The 19,597-nt window shown below is 28.3% G+C and overlaps 1 protein-coding gene across 3 annotated transcripts; it reads right to left on the bottom strand.

Annotated features, from left to right (window-relative positions):
• Positions 1 to 2,404: 2,404 nt before the first annotated feature.
• Positions 2,405 to 8,911, bottom strand: LOC108324124 (uncharacterized). 3 transcript variants are annotated; one of them, XM_017556958.2, is made up of 7 exons: positions 8,763 to 8,911; positions 5,984 to 6,095; positions 5,581 to 5,716; positions 5,308 to 5,465; positions 4,766 to 4,832; positions 2,580 to 2,717; positions 2,405 to 2,490 (listed from the first exon to the last, which is right to left on the bottom strand). In XM_017556958.2, the coding sequence occupies exons 3-6, from the start codon at positions 5,710 to 5,712 to the stop codon at positions 2,619 to 2,621; spliced, it is 456 nt and encodes a 151-aa protein (XP_017412447.1). In that variant the 5' UTR covers positions 5,713 to 5,716; positions 5,984 to 6,095; positions 8,763 to 8,911; the 3' UTR covers positions 2,405 to 2,490; positions 2,580 to 2,618. The 3 variants fall into 3 exon arrangements, with proteins under 3 accessions (XP_017412447.1, XP_017412445.1, XP_017412448.1); XM_017556956.2 differs by having other exon boundaries at positions 2,405 to 2,717; positions 8,763 to 8,910; XM_017556959.2 differs by lacking the exon at positions 8,763 to 8,911 and adding an exon at positions 6,267 to 6,543 and having other exon boundaries at positions 2,405 to 2,717.
• Between the last annotated feature and the right edge of the window lie 10,686 nt (positions 8,912 to 19,597).

Genomic DNA, 19,597 nt, shown 5'->3' with positions numbered 1-19,597 from the left:
AAAGAAGAAACACTTTTGTTGGGTTAATGAATCTGGGCTTTTCTTTTTAGAGGTGGGTTGATGAATGAATAATTACTTTTTGCATACCCAATTTCTTTCTCCACCTCCATGATAGTGTTTGAAATGTCTAAAGTGCCCATGATTTAAGTTTTCGGATTTTGAAATTCATAAACATGTTTTGAGTTACACACTCCATGATATATTTTCAGATTTAAAAATACATTTGAAAATGCACACTACAAAAATGAATTTCAAATTTTGCAATACAAAAATATATTTTGAATCACATAATATAAACCTTCCCAAATCTCAAAATACAGAATGTTTTCAGATTATATAATTTGAAATTCATTTTTAATTATATAATCTGAAAATGATTATGAATCACATGATTTACAATATATTTTCTGTTTTAGAATGTATTTTCAAAATATGTAATCTAAAATATATTTTCAAATTTTGTAATATAAAAATACAGTTCAATTTGTATTCTTGAAATCTAAAACATGATTGATTTGGATTATACGGTGTAAAATATATTGTATTATAGAATTGATACTATGTTTCTAAATTTTGCCATTCATAATATATTCTTGAGCTTTGAATTCAAAATATGTAATAAATTTTCCAAATTATGTCGAAATGTTTCAAATCTATGAATAAATTTAACTCTTTTTTTTCACATCTAAAAGGAAGATGCGGGACAAAAATGGTCTTAAAGAAAATACTTAGTGAGTATAATGTGAAACTCTTTTGGAGGCTTATTCCTTCACCCCTAGCTTTTGATATACTTTCAATTTTATCCATAAAAATATATACGGTGTATGTAATATAATGTAGTCCTAAATTGGATTTTAAATTCTGCTATGTGATATGGGATATATGAAATTAAGATTTCAAATTTAGCAATTTCACTTTTCTAAATATCCAAATCTGGTATATAAATAAAACTAGATTTCAAAATTCAATTAACACAAACAAAACTAAATTCATGAATTTCAAAATTCGATAAATATATAAACAAAATTAAATTTTAAAATCTGATAAATACTAACATATTCATGTAATCGAATTTTAAAATTTGATAAACACAAATATAACTGAATTTTAAAATTCTATACACATTCTCACATATTGATTATGAAATCCGGTGAAAACTCAATTTACACATTTATTATATGAAATATGGTGAACAGGCATAGACTCCAAATGCTTTTAGGTCAATTACAATTTATAATATCTAAAAACAATTAGTTTTTCACGTTTTTAGTTAAGAAATATTTACTTTACACGATGCAAAATGTGTCATATTTGAATTGTTAGTAAAAGACTTTTCTATATACTTATACATTAATACATAAAACGTGAATAATTTTAGACTCTATTTGTTTCGTGGATTATAAGTTTATTTTTGAGAATCTAACAATGGTTTAACATATTATAAAATGAGATGTCTGGTAAACACTTTTTCTCTCAAGTTATTTTGTAAGCATAAATTAAATTAAATAAAAAATTTATTAAACAAAAAACGTATTAAAACAATAAAGATTAATAAATTATAAAAAAAAACTTCACATTTTAAAAATATATTAAATTAGTTTAATTTCAATTCTCTTAATTCTAATAAAATTACTTTAAAAAAATGACTTAATTTGAACACTCAATTTGAAAAAGATAATATTTGAAAAAGATAATAATACATTTTCATCAATAAAACGCAATTTAGATTAATTTAGTTTTTCTAGTACACTTGTCTTAAAACCTAAATGAAATGAAGTTTCAAAGATAAATTTTTGTTTATAGGTAAGACTGACTTTTTTTTATGAGAAAACTATATTACAATGTTTAATTCAGGTCAAATTAATTTTTGAAATTCTATTAAAATTAATAATTAATAATGTCATAACACATTTTTACATTCATTTGACACAAGCTATAAAGGTAAAATGATAAAAAAAAGTGTAAACTTTTATATTCTCTCAAGGAAGAAAAGAATAAAAAAGTAAATAAAGATCAAATAAATATAAAATATTTAGGTATATCAAAAAATCATTACTCAATTAATTTTATAAAGTTGATCCAATTTGATGCTTCAATAAATAATCCATTAGTAACTTTCATCATTCCTAAATTGGTACATAAAGGTGGTGTGAGCCTCCAAACTTTTAAAATTGTGAACCTGTAATGAGAATTAAATTAAGTATATTTAATGCTTTTACAAAACATGCCATTTAATGTTAATACATTCAACTTTTTCACCTATTCTAAAATATGATCCTGATAATTTACGTGACAATAACTAAATATAAATTTAAGTGTATTACTTTGACTCTTAAAATTACTGATCAAAATTCACCACCATATAATGCATAGTTGACTATGGTATAATCTTATACTACGTGAGTAAACATAAGATGAACTTACTTTCATTTATGAACCAAAGAGTGGAATTTCAACACGCAAAAGCTCATCTACACAAATCAGTACATTCTACGCCAAAGATCAATTTTACAAGTCAACAAGTGAAAAGGAAAAGACAGTAAAAAGCAATAATACAAGTATCTGAAATTTTCAAATACCTCTATGGAAAGAAAATATTGAAGGATTGATTTCAATGTTCAGACATCCTTGTATAGTATCTGAAATTTTGGTATACGCTCAGGCGGGAGAGGAGAATTAACAATTAGCTTTCCCTTCATTGCTCCTCTGAATATTGCCTGCAGAAATATAAAAACAATTTCGTGAATAATGATGATTAATACCTGAAAAGCAAAGACACCCAGATTTCCAGCATGATCTGCTAATTAGTAAATTGTTTTGAGAATTTTATGTATGATACAATCGAAAAAGGAAAAAAAAAATACTCCTTTGGAATACTGAAATTCAAGGGCCCGTTTGGTTCCCTTGTAACATTTTCGTCTCAAAAATTGTTTTCCGAAACGATCTCATACTACCGAGGCGAGGAACCGATTTCCCATTCAAAATCTATCTTAGTTTTCAAAAGTGCTTCAAAAACAAAATCGCAGGGAGATGATTTCTCATCCTCTTTTTTTGTTTGCCTCAAGCGCTTATGAGACAAGTTTCTGCAAAGTACGTTAAGATGAGTTTCTCCATAAGGATTTTTAAGACAAAAAAATAGAGAAAAAATGAATTCTCTATAAATTAAATTAGCTTATGTACAAATTAAAAATAAAAATTTGAAGAAATTACATAAGATAGTAGTTTCTATAAACTATCATATGTATAAACTAATTTTAACTTATGAAAAAGTTAATTTCATTTTTTTCTTCCTATTCTTTTTCTCAAAAGTTCTTATTAAAGAAGCTCATCTAGACAGGTCCTAAAACATCTTAAAAATTTTTGTTTAAAGTCTAACTCGGTTCACAAAATTAACTTGTAAGTCAACAAACACTTACACAAGTTATATCTGGGAAAAAATACCCTAGCACATCAAGTATAAATAATGGTGCCAGAGGCTACAAAGAAGGCCGCCTAAAGTAGCCACAATTAGACTGGGTTAAAGATCAATTCCAACAAAAAGAAAATGTACTTGGGTTGATCACTTTCAAATGTGCTTAGAGACAAATTTTAGAGAACAGAAAGTGTTTTCGAAAACAATAAACAAACAAGGCCTAATTGCCAGCCAAAGAAAGATGTACTCAAGTTATCATGGACAGCTCCAGGAGCTCAGCTGGGAAAAAACAAAACTTTAAATATTTAACTGACATGACAAAACAAAACTCTCATTTTCTATCTGTTGAGAGAACCACTTTTCCTCGCCGTAATAGACTATTAATAATAGTCTAGTCGGTTTATTTCGTTTATTAAACCTTTACTGTTTTTTTTTCTTTATCAGCTTTTTATTCATTTTCATTAGAATCAAGCACAAGGATGGCTCTAGTCCCGTCTCTGGTAAGGCAAGAACTCCTCTATATATTGAAGGATTCATAAAGAAAAAAAACAGAAATATTGAAGGGTTTATAAAGAAAAGAACCGAAAAGTGATCTACAACAAAAACTATCCTCCTGAGGTTCTCCAAACTACCAGTACAAATACAAAAAAAGAGGGTAAATTAATCTAGAAGCTAACCTAACACCAAAAATGAGCTTAAGATATACATTTATCAGTCTCCTATCCAACTATTAAGACAAGGGAGAAAGGACAAGGGAAGAAAAAGAAAAATGCCAAATACTTGAAAATTGAAAACTATTTACAATTGGTCAAACATTAAAAAATACAGTTAACAGAAGGGGAAAACAGCTTGACAAATAACAGTGCTCATACAATCCAGTAAGTCAATTTTAAGCATACGGGAGTTTGCCCTCCATCCAAAAGGGTCTTCTATCTTAACGTCCTTTTAACAACTTAAGACTAGCTATCATTTATAATTTTTCTCATTACAAAGTTCAACCTGACAAATAACAGTGCTCATACAATCCAGCAAGTCAATTTTAAGCATCCGGGAGTTTGCCCTCCATCCAAAAGGGTCTTCTATCTAAACGTCCTTTTAACAACTTAAGACTAGCTATCATTTATAAGTTTTCTCATTAAAAAGTTCAAATGGATTCTTGATGATATTTTCAAATTAAAAAATATGAAGCAGATTTTACAAATCAAAGTACGAAAAAATTAGAAATTTAAAAATATTTGTTACTAAAACCATACTTCTAATTCATAATCTTGGTTAGTTAAAAATATAATTGTGCATACGTATCAGAGATCGACGTGAATAAATGACGTTAAGCCAATAAATAAGAGTATAAACCTCTACAACATCAATGAAATCTTGTTTTGAGAGAAAAGCACCAATCCATTTAGTATGATCAGCAGTCCTACATGTAGTAACAAATGTGTCAAAAGACTTGGTCAAAATTAATTGATACAAGTCATCATACAAGATAAAACTACCCAATTATGAAGAATGGCTGAATCTCCTTTTTGTAAAACTGAATTGACAAGAGCACGATACTTTACCACTATAACACTTTTCCAAGTTCCAACCTTTACAGAAAAAAGTTTCAAAATAAAAAAACAGTATATTTACACCAACTAATCCGTGTCTTCCAAAACTTCACTATCCACCTTCAGATTCAATACCAAGAACTTTCAAAACAACACTAATAATAAAATGAAAATCCCGTCACTTTTTGAAATTGAAATTTTTTTCTGTTTCAAGAAATATTTTTCAATGGGAATGTTATTCAGAAGTAAATCATCATCTATCACTAATTAAATGAACCAACCATCGATAAAACTAAAACGGGGTGTGAGCACTGAAGCTAAAAATAAAAACAGCCGGGACCATACCCATAATCCATTTTCATGTGATGGGCATTGAAAAAGAACACCGTAGATGGTATCAAAGTGATGTCAAAATACTTGACATAGACCTGAATGTCCTCCGAGTCAACATCAACCAACGCCACAGTTGCAAACTTAGACACGTCCCTAGCGGCCTTAGAAAGCTGTATCAACGAGAAACTACGATTTGGAAAAGAGTGACATTTAAAAAAAAAAAGATTTTGAAAAAGACACAACAAAATTAAAATCTACTGAAAAGATACAGGAAGATAAACATACAATGTGATCTTGCTGGAGACAGGTAAGGTCAGAGGCACGACCAAAACGGAGGACCACAACCTTATCAAAGGTGTCTCTGATGATGGTATCCACCGCTATCTTCTTCGACAAGGTTGTTAAGAGCTCACTCATTTTCCTTCAATAAATTTATTTAGCATTCAATCAAATTCAAATTCGCTATTTCGGTAAGTTTATCCGGACCAATATTATCAAGATCGAAAGCACACAGAATCGGTTTTGAGTAAGATCACGTGAAGTGGAGCAAACTCGCTCAATCTTGTGTAAAATCGCGAGTTTAGATTCGTTTCAGCGAGATAGGTTGGAAAACAGAAAAGAAAAAACAAAAAGCAAAAAATGACACTGGATTTGTTGGTTTCTAGGTCACGATTCATATAGAACGCACCTGGGTAACAATTCCCCCTTTAACTGGTTCTCTCTTGCAAGTTACTTCCTCTTTGGCTGTTGATGTTGCGTTTCTCAAGCCGTTTTGCGATCATGTGCTTTCGCATCTGATTCTACACTCTCGGGTAGATAGACAAATAGTCAAAGGGTTCCATCGGCAAAATCAAAATTCAAATACAAATCAATGAAGTTGAAATCTCATCAGAATAGGAAGATAAATTGAAGCAACAAATCCTAAATCTGATTAGAAAAGAAATGAACGTAGATGAGTCAGAGAGAGAAACCGGGTCCGGACCGCGAGAGAGCGCGCAAATGAATGAAGGACATATTGGAATTATGTAATTTCAGTTAATTCAAATACCTTGTTAGAATTCTAAATTTATTTTAAATATTTACCAGACAATAACGCTCTACATGCGATTTTTTTTAAATAACTTTGAAAACTAAAGCTGCACCTTTGCTAAGATAAAATAACTAGTTACTATTTTAGAATTTCCAATTTAAAAATTAAAACTTATTTCAATAAATTTTTAACATTAGCTTATATATTTAGCTTTCTTTTATTATCGTTGTTTGTATTTTAATATATGTTTTGAATACCCTTGCCTTTTAATACTTTTTCATTAATAAAAAAATTATTAACACTAAAAATACTTAATTTTTAGTACAAAAAATGTTAAACAACAATAATTTATATAAGCAGGAAATTTTGCATAAGCAATTTCATGTCATGTACTCCACTAATAATAAGTTTTGTTAAATAACATTTAACTCGAAGAAACTTTTGTAAACAACTTCATTCGTGCCGTTCACAGCATTGATACATGCTTACAACCTAATTGATTTGAGATACATGAACAATTTTGAGGAATAACCAAAACACAATAATCTAAGGACTTTGTACTTGTTCCCTTGTATAAATTATGGCTTAGCATGCAAGCAAATTCAAGTGTATGGGTTTCCTTCAATCTTTTAATTTTAAGGCAGAAATAAGCAGCCTAAGAAATATTTGTTTATCAATGCATCATACTTTAGAGGAGGTTATAGCTCTAGATAAAACTGATTCAAACTTTGATGAGACTTCCACATAATCCTATACTAAACAAAAAAAAAAAAAAAAAAAAAAAAAAAAAAAAAACTCTCACATTATCTTCAACAAGAACTTTGTTGTGATTTTCTAATTCTAAAGACTACTGAAATAAAATATGTTGTCCCTAATTTATAAAAGAATCTCATAATAAATCATTTTAAAGTTTATTAATATGTTTTAGGGAGGAAATACTTCCATTCATTGCTTTTGAGTTTTCATGTAAATTATTCGAATTTCAAAAGAAAACAAAAATAAAAGGCTTTATGAAAGCCTTAACTAAAACAATGTAAATAACCAACGCTGTTTATGTAGAGTACAGTCCTATCTTCTACCCTATTCTTTCAGGATTTTGTTTTCGTTTATTTCCTAAACTACTTTAACCTCCCTTCTTTCTTTCCCAAACCTTTCATTTGTTTGATCTTTTTTCCTAAATTGTCGTTCTACTTACACATGACCAACACCTTGCTAGGATAAGCTCTCAAGAAGTTTGACAACATCTTAGTAAGTAGGTTAAACTTGTGAAAATCTCAGCTCTATCGAATATTGAAAAATATCATGGATCCAAAAATCCTTTATAAAGTTATAACGGAAACCATACCGGATCATAGCAAAAACATTCGTCAAAAGAAATATAATACCACAACATATAATTCTAATGCAATAATAATATATGATATTATTTTTGAATTAGAATTATAGTACATAAACAGAGTGACTTTCTACAAGTCAATTTTGTAAAATTGAGTTGAATTTAAAATTTATTTTTTTAAATTGATATCAAAATCAATTAGATCCTGTCCTATTAAGGTGTTTGAACCTTGTTTCATCTGCTACCAGATTCCCTTAGTTCTGCACTCATGCTCATATAAATTTTTTTTTTATCTCCTCCAATAAAGAATTGCGTGAATCTCTTGAAAATATCATGCATTCTTCTTTTTCTTAAAACAAAGTTTCGTATACTTTTGTGATTAGATGCACTTGATCCTAACCGAACCAATCTTTTCCTGACTGGGTTAGCTTGGTTTGAGTTTTGAATTATCTTTTTTAGTCTGAACCAATCTAACCCTACAATACTTGATTAGTTCAAATTTTATTTTCTCCCAAATCTTATGCAACAAGACGTGAGAGTCGTAGATAATACTGCAAGGGGATTAGTAGCATATGACACAGGGTGTAAACAGTACCATAAGGGTGCAAATAACAAAGTTCACAAAAACAAATCAGTTTCCCCTTTCTGCAGAACATGAAAATCTGCAACCTCTTCCCCCTAAACCCTACCTCTTCGTCTTTTCTCCCTAACTCATTATCTCCACCAACTATCCTCTTCCTGCCCATTCAAACCCATACCCACACACCTCCACTAAACTTCTTTCCGTCATCTTCTAACATTTAATTTCAAATTCCATTATATCTCACAAAACCGGAAAGAGGAACACCCTTCTTATTTAAAAATTCTATTACGTATTAAAATTAGAAAAACATAATAGAATAATACAAATATCTGAATTTCGGTAGAACTAAAAATGATACAAGTGCTAGAAGAACACATAATTAACAGAGGCAGAACACAGATGACTAAAATCAAAAGATGCACCATAAAATAAATGTAAGAACAGGGCACAGAGGTGAAAAATGAAATGAGACGAAACAGAGGAACAAAGTCAAGCCAGGAAAATACAATGAAACTTACTCATTGATGAAGAACAGGGGAAGAACAAACCCAGGAGATGAAGGAGAGCTTGGCAATAACAACTGAAATCAGATGAAGGTTGTTACTCCTTTCACCACCACTTCCACCACCACTTGCTTCTTCAACCACCCCATTCCCCTTTTATCCTTTTCTTTATTTTTTTATTCCTATTTTACCTTTACCTTTATTAAAATTTTATGGTTAATATTATTTAAAATCTCATATGGATATTAATTCTCTTTATCATTTTTCCCTTTTTTTTTTTATTATTTTTCATAAGTTGTCTCTTACGTTCCATTATCCTTGGGTTGTCTATCATATTCCACTTCTTCTTCTCTTTTATAGAATTGTGACGTGAGAGTGTGGTAATGTTTAGTAAGATTGAAAGTGAGAAAAGCAATTCATCTTCAGTCGTGAGTCGTGACTGTGGTGGTGCTTCAAGGTACTGGTTCAGAGGCATGAGAGGTTCAAAGGAGTGAAGGTGCGTAATAAAACCCTAAAATATAAACTATGCTCACATCCGTTTAAAGATTATACGGTTTATATTTTACAGTTTTTTTTATATTAATTTTGAAGATATTTAAATAATATAATTTATATTTTTTGATATATTATTTTTGAATAATGGATATGGAGGAAAGATGGAAAATGAGAAACGAATGTCATGGAGTTTAGGTGAGAATCTGAAAGCGTTGGGAGGTGGGTGAGAAGGAGTAGAAAGATAGATTTTAGGGTTAAAATAAATAATTATAATTAAAAAAGAAAAAAGTTATTTTTGTAATTATAAAAGGTTAGTTTTGTAATTCAAAAGATATGTAATAAAATTGGGGAGGTGGAGGGAGAGAATGTGGTGGTGGAGGAAGTAACACCCTCATATGAAATATACATTTTCTTCTCACTTTGAGAACTGGGCCAAGTGAAGATAACAGGTGGCCTTTTCTTCCTGCACCCCTTATTAAAATTATAATAAAAATTCCCACCTCTCCTTATTTTTAATACATTCTGGATATTGGATATTTCGAAAGTTATTTTCAAATACATTAATCACTTCAAAATATATATATATATAAAAAAATCAGAGTGACTGTTTCGAAAATAGATTTTGCATATGGCGTCCTTGTGTAAGATTCTACAGCGATGTACAAATGTTTTATCTTAGTCTTCTTGCTAAGTCACGGACAAAACTATATAAAAGAAATGGTAAATTAGTGATTTGAGTCAATTGCAAAGTGTTACAACTAGTGACCACAACCGCTACAATCGTACATAATGTTTATCCATAATTCGACTCATTAGATAAAATTATACTTACTATCTAACTTAAAAAATATTCACAAATATTTTAAAATATGTAGATATATGAAAAAAAAATATTTTATACATTCCTAAAATAAAATTTCAAAAAAAAATATATATATATATATATATATAATATAATATAAATAAATTAAATTAAATATAAATTAAAATTTAATATTAATTAATTTTAATCTAATAAAATATTATTTTGTTTTATTTTTAATTAAATTTAATTAAAATATATATAAATTAATTTTTTTATTATTTTTTGTGGTAATAAATATCCACAAAAATATCTGGAAATAGTAATTATCCCTCTCGAATGCGAATATCTATCTGGGGATATTTTTTGTCATCCTAAATTATAGAAAGACTCTTAAACGTTAAAATAATTGAGATACTTAGTCAAACTCTCAATCGAAAAGACTGAGGAAACTTTTTATTTTTACCGACAGTAGCCATGTTTTAATTTCAAGTTCATTAAAATAATGACGGAAAGTTTTACAATTATTAGAAATAAAAATAAATGTAAACAACTAAAAATGTTTAATTTCTTAAAATTACTTTTAAGTTTGAATTCTATTTCAATATATTATTTTAACAAAATTTATTATTTATTAAATAGTTGACGACACTTATAAAATCCTCTCCTCAATAATTGTTCTGCTAAAAATAAAAAATTTTCAATTATATCTAGACAGGTCTTATCTTTATAATAATTATACAACCTGCATCACTCTAGCATAATGCATTTATGTGTTTGGAACTTTTGTATTATATTTTTTCTATATCTCATCTGGAGTTTTAGAAACTTTTTGTAGGATTTTTATTTCACAAGTTGTTATTTTTAAAATATAGGTTTAATGTCTAGGGTCCCTATTTTCGGCGTGAATTTCAAATAGGTCCCTTTTCTTTTCGGTGTCTCAATTGGGTTCTTTTTTGTGTAAAATTGGAGCAATTAGGGGTCTGCCGTCAAATTACACAAACGGCCGTTTAAGTTTGCCTACGTGTTATTAAAAATTATTTTGAATTAATTTTTGTATTAAAAAATGGATTTGTTCTTCAAGGGCAAAAAAGGCAAACTGGGGCAAACTCTTTTCTTCTTTTCTCCTTCGATTGGAAGCGCGAAGGGGAAATCCCTTCCGAATGAAGAACTTACAAGAGGTCACGATGCTATTCGCTATCAGGACCGCCGGCGACGACGCCGGTCACCACCAGGGCTTCTCCCAGCGCCCCGCTTCACTTCGGGCAAAGCACTCCTGCACCAGCGTCCACAACCGTCGCAACCCCTCGAGATCTCCAGTCAGGCGACCGTTGCGCGACCACGCTCCGTCAAGCTAGGACAGCCACCGGCGATGACGGTCACCATAGGAGGAAGATTTACCAGCGTCAACGCGACCTTCTCCTTCTTCGCTCTTCTCCGACAACCTAACTTCACCGTGCTTCTCACTGTTCCTGTTTTTTGACTGTTGGAGACATGAAGAGAAACTCAAAATTTGTTTTGTTTGTGCCCGAGTGGTTCTTGATGGTTCCTAGTGAATACAGGTGAGTAATGTGAGGGGTGGAGAGTAGTGTGAGAAGTGTATGATAGATGATGAAGGCGTTGAGGTGGTTACGGATGAGAGGAGTCAAAGGTTGGAGTTTGTATGGTTGCAGTAGGCAGAGACTGGGAAAAAAAAATGAGTGAATGAAGATGGTGGTGATGGTTGGATATGGGTGGTCGGTGTTGACAGAGAATGGAGGAAGTGATGAGTTTCTGAGTAGGTCAATATGTTGAGTCAACAGAGGAATTCATAGTAGTGTTAGAGAGAATCCCCTTATCCCCTCCTTTCCTCGTCTTCTTGATCAGTCTCTCTGCCTCTTCTCGCAATTGAATTTTCTTTTTTCTTTTACCTTGCGTGAAGGGGTTAAAGTCTGAGGGTTGTACCCTGACACTCCATTGCTTCCTGCTCCAGTCATCCTTGTCTTCCGAGCTTCCAATCGAAGAAGAAAAGAAGAAAAGGGTTTGTCCCAGTCTGCCTTTTTTGCCCTTGAAGAACAAATCCATTTTTTAATACAAAAACTAATTCAAAATCATTTTTAATAACACGTAGGCAAACTTAAACGACCGTTTGTGTAATTTGACGGCAGACTCCTAATTGCTCAAATTTTACACAAAAAAGAACCCAATTGAGACGCCGAAAAGAAAAGGAACCTATTTAAAATTCACGCCGAAAATAGGGATCTACCGAGACATTAAACCTAAAATATATCTAGGGAAGTTTTATGAAAGATCAATAAAGTAAGTCGGATATTTTATCATATCTAATAATAAAGCTTGATTTCCTGTTTCATACACTCGTTTTATATTATATATCGTGGTATTAACGAACATACTCATTTCGAAATAATCTTTTTTTTCTTAAGAAACTAATAAAATCATAATTAAACAAATTTAAGAATATTGTTTTAAGTTCTATATTTTTCATTTAATTAATTCTTTTTTTTTTTTTTTAAATTCAACATAGTCTAAGTCAGAGACAACTAATTGTACCCATACAAAGAGGAGAACAAATTTGGCTATGAAAAAAAAAAACTTATTTTATTCACAAATTTGACTAGATAGAGTTGTAGGATTATGTGTTGTAAATACAGTAGTCTCTAATAAAGAAGAATGGATCCAAGATCCAAATGAAAAGTCACAGATTTTTTTTAAAAAAAAAACTGTAAGACTTTACAAAATGAACTCGATAAATAAAAATTTATTTACAATTATTTTTTTATTAATAAAATAATTTATTATTATTTTATATCACCGCCGCACGTATTTGTGTAACGCTTTAAAAAGTTATGAATTTAGTTAAGTTGTAATTGAATTGACCAGTTTACTTTGAAGAAGTATTAACTTAATTGAAAGTTTATTTACACTGAAGTTGTTAAGGCTATTAATTAAAATTCTACAATGTATTTATTTTAATTATAACAGTGTTATTTTAGAATAATATTTAGATAGTTAATTAATTTTAAATATAAAATTAATTAATAAATTTTTATTAAATTAATTCTATCACTCTAATTAATGATATAAATAATTTTAACCTACATAATAACTTTTTATACATTAAGTTTAATAATAAAATTTTACAAAAACAAAAATTTAAAATGTTTATCAATTTGAGTTATTCTTTTTTAAACTATAAGAACAAAATTTGTTATAATAAAATAAATAATAATCAATAAATCATAAAATTTTCATTAATAACACATATAATTTTATTTTATGGATTTGCAAACTACTTAATTACTCAAAGAATATAAAAAACAAAAAGGATATTGAAATAATGACCCCTAAGAAAAGGAAAAAGTTAGTTTTTAGAAAAGAATATTTGACACTACTTTTAATAATATAATAATATATATTATAATTTTAAATTAAAAAATAATACAATAACAATTAAAATATTATTATTTGACCGTGTCAAATGAAATTAATTTCATATTTTAGAGTGTGAAACTGCTCTAATGAAAAAGATAATTGTAACGATCACTTCAAGATGGAAAAAAGGAGAAATAATCATGGGATATTTTAATATAAAAGGAAAAAATATCATTATTGAAGATGACTTTTTAATGAAGCTCCATAATACATTACCAAATATATAACTTTTTAAAATCTTATCCATACATAAAGTAATCAATGTCAAATCTGAACAAAACTATGTCTGAAAACCTGGAAAAATAATTATTTGAGCATCTTCTGAAAACTACAATGCTTCTATGTATGTAACTTGCAAAAGCTAAACAACCATGTTTAATTTCTTAATTTATTTTTAAAATTTTTCTTGTTCGTAAATGGACTACACTTAAATTCCAAACACTTAAAAAAATAAAATAAAAAGTCATATCATTATAAAAAATGTCAAATGAATTGGAATTTTAATGCAACAATAATATAAAACAACTCTTATAAACAAACAAAATGAAAGCAGGAAAATCTTACAATATCTTGGTTCCCATGCATAAACTAGTTTAAAAAGTTCATTAAACAACCCTACAATCAATTAGTTCAAACTAGTTGCAAAATATCATTATTGAAGATGACTTTTTAATGAAGCTCCATAATACCTTACGAAATATATAACTTTTTAAAATCTTATCCAATACATAGGTGATAAAATAGAGTCATTTTAATAACAGAAAAAAATAGTATTTCAATTATAATATTCTACTATAGGAAATGATCGCATCGTTAAAGTGATCAATGTCAAATCTGAAGAAAACTATGTCTGAAAACCTGGAAAAATAATGATTTGAGCATCTTCTGAAAACTACAATGCTTCTATATGTATGTAACTTGCAAAAGCTAAACAACAATGTTTAATTTCTTAATTTATTTTTAAAACTTTTCTTGTTCGTAAATGGACTACACTTTCCAAACACTTAAAAAAATAAAATAAAAAGTCATCATTATAAAAAATGTCAAATGAATTGGAATTTTAATGCAACAATAATATAAAAACAACTCTTATAAACAAACAAAATGAAAGAAGGAAAATCTTACAATATCTTGGTTCCCATGCATAAACTAGTTTAAAAATTTCATTAAACAACCCTACAATCAATTAGTTCAAACTAGTTGCAAAATAATGTTTAAAACTAAAAGTCATCGGATCGTGTTCAGACCAAGTTTTATGAATTTCGAAACAATCTGTCGACTTTTAGTTTTAAACATTTGCACTTTGGGTGTGTGTTTTATATAAGTAAATATATATTACATTAAAATATATTTAAATATATATTTTATTAAAAATATATAGAAATTGAAAAATAAATAATATTATTTTTAAGCTTATAATTAAATTTTGAATAAAATTAATGTAAAAAAATTATTTATAAATTTAGAAAGTTAATATATATGTACAGTATAAAGATTAAATTCTGTAAAAATACAATTAATAGGTTGTATAAAATTATGTTCAATATATTTGTTATAAATATAAATTAGTATATATATATATATTAGTATATATATATATATTTCTCTAATATGTATTGTTAAACTTGTATAATTAGTGCATCTATAAATTTGTTTAATGTTTAGTACTAGACTTGTTTATTCAGTATATGGACATATTTATTTAATGTGTATGTTATACCCATTTAATATGTATGAACTTATTCGTCTAATGTGTATTGCAAAACACATCTAATCAAAAAATGAATAAAGTTGTATAATGTGTATTAATAGACTCGTATAATATGTGTATAAACTGTAAGACCCATGAAAAATATTTATAATAGTAAATTTTAGCATTTTATTAGTAATAATAATTTTAATGGATAGAAAAATGTAAATTTTGGATATAAAATTATAGTAATTCTAGAAGGAGAGGTTCAAATTTTTGATAACTTATTTAGAATTTTTAAGAAAATTGAATAGTAAAAAGTGAATAGTGAATAGTAAAAAGTGAATGGTTAAAAAAAAATTAAAATTTTGGAAGAGATAAACACTCCACGTAGAATTGAATTATCAGAGATAAGAATTTAGCAAATGGTGATTAAAATAATATTTTTGTAATAGTAAATGAATAGTAAAAATAAATAGTAAAAAAATGAATAGTAAAAAATGAATAGTAAAATTTTTTTTGGCTATAAATAGCAAGGAAGGGAAGGTTGAAACTTGCACCAAAATTCTAGAAAAATTTGTGAGAGAAGAGAGTTGGAGGAAATTCTAGTTGTAGAAGGGAAATTCTGGAAGTTTTCGAAGAACGGTTTCAGAGGAGGAGATTAAGTCTGGAATAGAGGTAAGGGGAGCTAACCTTGAGTATTTCGTTTTGTATTATCTTGAGTCTTGAATATACAATATTTTGCTTTTGTCTGATCTTAAATCTTGAATATTAAGTATTTTGTTTCTATATGATCTTGAATTTTGAATGAGAACATGCTTCTGTGTTTAGATCCAAGTGTGATAGTTGTAAAATGTGATGTTGATTATGTTATGCCATTTGTATGTTATTAGTTGTTTATTTTTGTATTTTTGGATGGATTAGTCTAACCGGCTCTGCCAGATTCAACTTCTTGTTTCTCCAATTTTTTTTATTGTTGTCCTTATTTATTTATATTAAATTTTTGGAGGGATGAGGAGTTGTCTAACCGGCTCTGCCAGATTTAACTTCTTGTATTCCCCATACCTTTTATTGTTTTCTTATTTATTTATATTGTATTTTTGGAAGGATGAGAAGTTGTCTAACCGGCTCTGCCAAATTCAACTTCTTGTTTCCCCAGAACTTTTATTGTTTTATCTATTTTCAGTACATCTTTTTGGAAGGACGAGAAGTTGTCTAACCGGCTCTGCCAGATTCAGCTTCTTGTTTCCCCAGAACTTTTACTATTCTATTTAATTTTTATTGCATCTTCCTGGAAGGATTAGAAGTTGTCTAACCGGCTCTGCCAGATTCAACTTCTTGTTTCCCCAAGAATTTTTATATATTAAGATTATTTTAATGATTGTCAAACATTTGATTCTTCTCCGGTGACCATTTATAGTAATATTTTATTATTGTTAATTTGTTTGTAATATATTTATCTTGTATGATTTCTGTGATGAATGTATTTTATGATGTTGATATGAAATTATGCATCTGAACATGATATGAGTATTATGGGGAGATTTTGTAATGGTATAATATGAGTTGAGGAATATGAGCATGATATGAGTCTCATGGAGAGATTATGTAATGATATGATATTAGTGTATATGTTGATGTTGAGGGTCCCGTAGTTGGAGGTTATCCTGATACTCTAATAATCATCCAGTCTCAAGTAGAGAATGATGAATTATATGGTGAGAGGAGCAGGAGGTCCTGGTCTATGTGCCGGTTTTGGACATAGTGAGGGGACTAACCTTGTGAATGGTATGAAGTATTTTGGAAGTGTATTTGTAAGAAGAAGTAGAAGTCATTACAAGTGCATAACCTCCCGTGACCGCTCATCAACGTATCATCCGGATGAGTGTCTATTGGGTATTGTGGTGTTTATTGGGTATTGTGGGACGAGTGTCTAATAGGAATTGTGGTATGATGGTATGAGGATGTCTGACATAAATATTATATGATGTTTATATCAAAGCAATTATGCGTGTTTTATAAATGATGTGTTGCATGTTAGCTTACCCTACTTGTTTGTGTTTGTGTATGTGCGATGATCGTATAATTCGTTATACGGGAGCAGATGAAGGAATGTCGTCTGATCCTGGGCAAATGAAGAAAGAGATAGAAGAATAAATTAGAAGGATTCAATGTTATATTTGCAGTTGAAATTTGAGTTTAAAACATATGTATAGATATGTATCAACTAGGAATTTTCAAATGTGAGATTACGGAGTGTTACCGTAAATGTAATATTACAATATATAAATTATGAATTATTAAGTGTGAAATTATGGGATGTTACATAAACAAACTTCTCAAATGTATATTGCTAAACTTATTTAATCAATGTATGAACTACCACATTTAATGTGTGTTGCAAGACTTATTTAATCAGTGGATTGATAAACTCACCTAACAAGTATTCTTAGACTCATCTACTTAATGCGTAAAATGACTTAATTTATGTTTTATGCATAAAATATTTGTCTAATAAGTACATGAATATATTTATCTAATATGTATTGCTAAACTTGACTAATGAGTGTATAAACAAATTTTTATAATATATATTACATGATTCATCTAATTAGTGAATAAACCTACTTATTTAATGCATATTAACGAACTCATCTAATCTGTGTATAAAAAAATTTGTCTAATAAATATTGTTAAAGTGGTATAATCAATATATAAATCATTTGTCTAATATATATTATTAGATTAATTTATAATTAATCGAAAACTGATTAATTAATCGACAACTATAATATATAATACATGAGTTTTAGTATCATTCCTATTTATTTTAAGATGTCATAGATGATGATGCATACTTCAACTTTAAAATAACAAGAGACGTACAAAAAGTTGTTAAGAGTGCATTTTTCTTCTTTGTTTGGGTGAAATAAATATTTAAATTGAAACTTTTAATTTTTTTATTTAAATAAGTCTTACGAATTTATTTATTTGTACACTTTTTTATAGTCTTAAGTTTTGACAATAAAGAAATTCCAAATATTAATATACTTAAATAATACCTAGATTCCTTATTTGATTCCGTGTGAACAAAATACATTTTGTACAGTTTGTGAGCCAGGCTATCTTCAAACCAAACATTTCAAACCAACGAATTTTCTGTTATCCTTATCATCTTGGAATTTTGTCGTGTTTTTCTGAGTCGACACGTTTTAAAACATTACTTAAAGAACAAAAGGGCGAATGCTCGTTGTCTAATACAATTTTGTAAATAAATCAGAGTACAAATCTTATAGATTAAATTTTGTGTATTTTGTTGCGTTAGAAGTATTACATTCACTAATAATAAGACTAATAAAATTTACAAAACTAATAAATGTATTTCCAACATTTTTAATATATTTTTGTTATAATTGTTTTAATCAACGTATCAAATGATTTCCCTAAAACTTTTTGTTATATTATTATAATTTGTATGGACAGTCTCGTATATATTTTTTAATTAATATATGAAAAAACTCGTCTTATTTGTATTATTATATCCGCCTAATCAATACATCAATAAGTTAGCCGAATATTTATTGTTATACTTGTTTAATTTGTATATAGAGACATTTATATAATTTGTATTATCAGATGTAGTTTAATAAAAGTATATTCAAACTTATATGATGTTTATTGCAAGACTCATTTTATGAGTTCACAAACTCAATTAATGTATATTAATAAATTCGTCTAGTTTGTGTATAGACAAATTTATCTAATGTATCTTGCTAGACTATCTAATTGGTGTGTGGACATACTCATTTAGTGTTTGTTGCTATGATTATTTAATTAGTGTATGAACATAGTGGTCCAATCGATGTATATGCATACTCGTTTAATTATATTGCAAAACGTGTTTAACCAGCGAATGAACAAACTTGTACAATGTATATATTGTCACACTTATCTTATTAGTGTATGGACAAACTCATTTAGTGTCTGTTGTTAGATTTGTTTAATTAGTGTATGAACATGAGTATTTCCAAACTCGTATAATCAATGTGTAGAATAATTCATCTAATATTTTTTGCATAACTTACTTGGTAATTATATGGACAAATTGATCTAATGTATAATGTTAAAAATGTCTAATCAACTCATCATAAACTCGTTATACTGGTATATTTAATGTATGGCTAAAGTCATCTAATTAATGTATGAAATACTTCATCTAAAACTTTTGTTATACTCGTCTAATTAATGCATGGTCAAACTCATTATTACTAGATGTTTTTGTTATAATAGTTTAATTATTGTATGTGCAAATTGGTCTATATATTGTTAAAGTCATAAAATGTTAGTCCATCTGTAAGACCCATAAAAAATATATATATATTTCTAATAGTAATTTTTAGCATTTTATTAGTAATAATAATTTTAATGGAT

This window comes from Vigna angularis, chromosome 3, assembly GCF_016808095.1.
Source record: "Vigna angularis cultivar LongXiaoDou No.4 chromosome 3, ASM1680809v1, whole genome shotgun sequence".
NCBI lineage: Eukaryota > Viridiplantae > Streptophyta > Magnoliopsida > Fabales > Fabaceae > Vigna > Vigna angularis.
The sequence above is the reverse complement of the archived record's forward strand: the minus strand, read 5'-3'. Positions and strand labels throughout refer to the sequence as shown.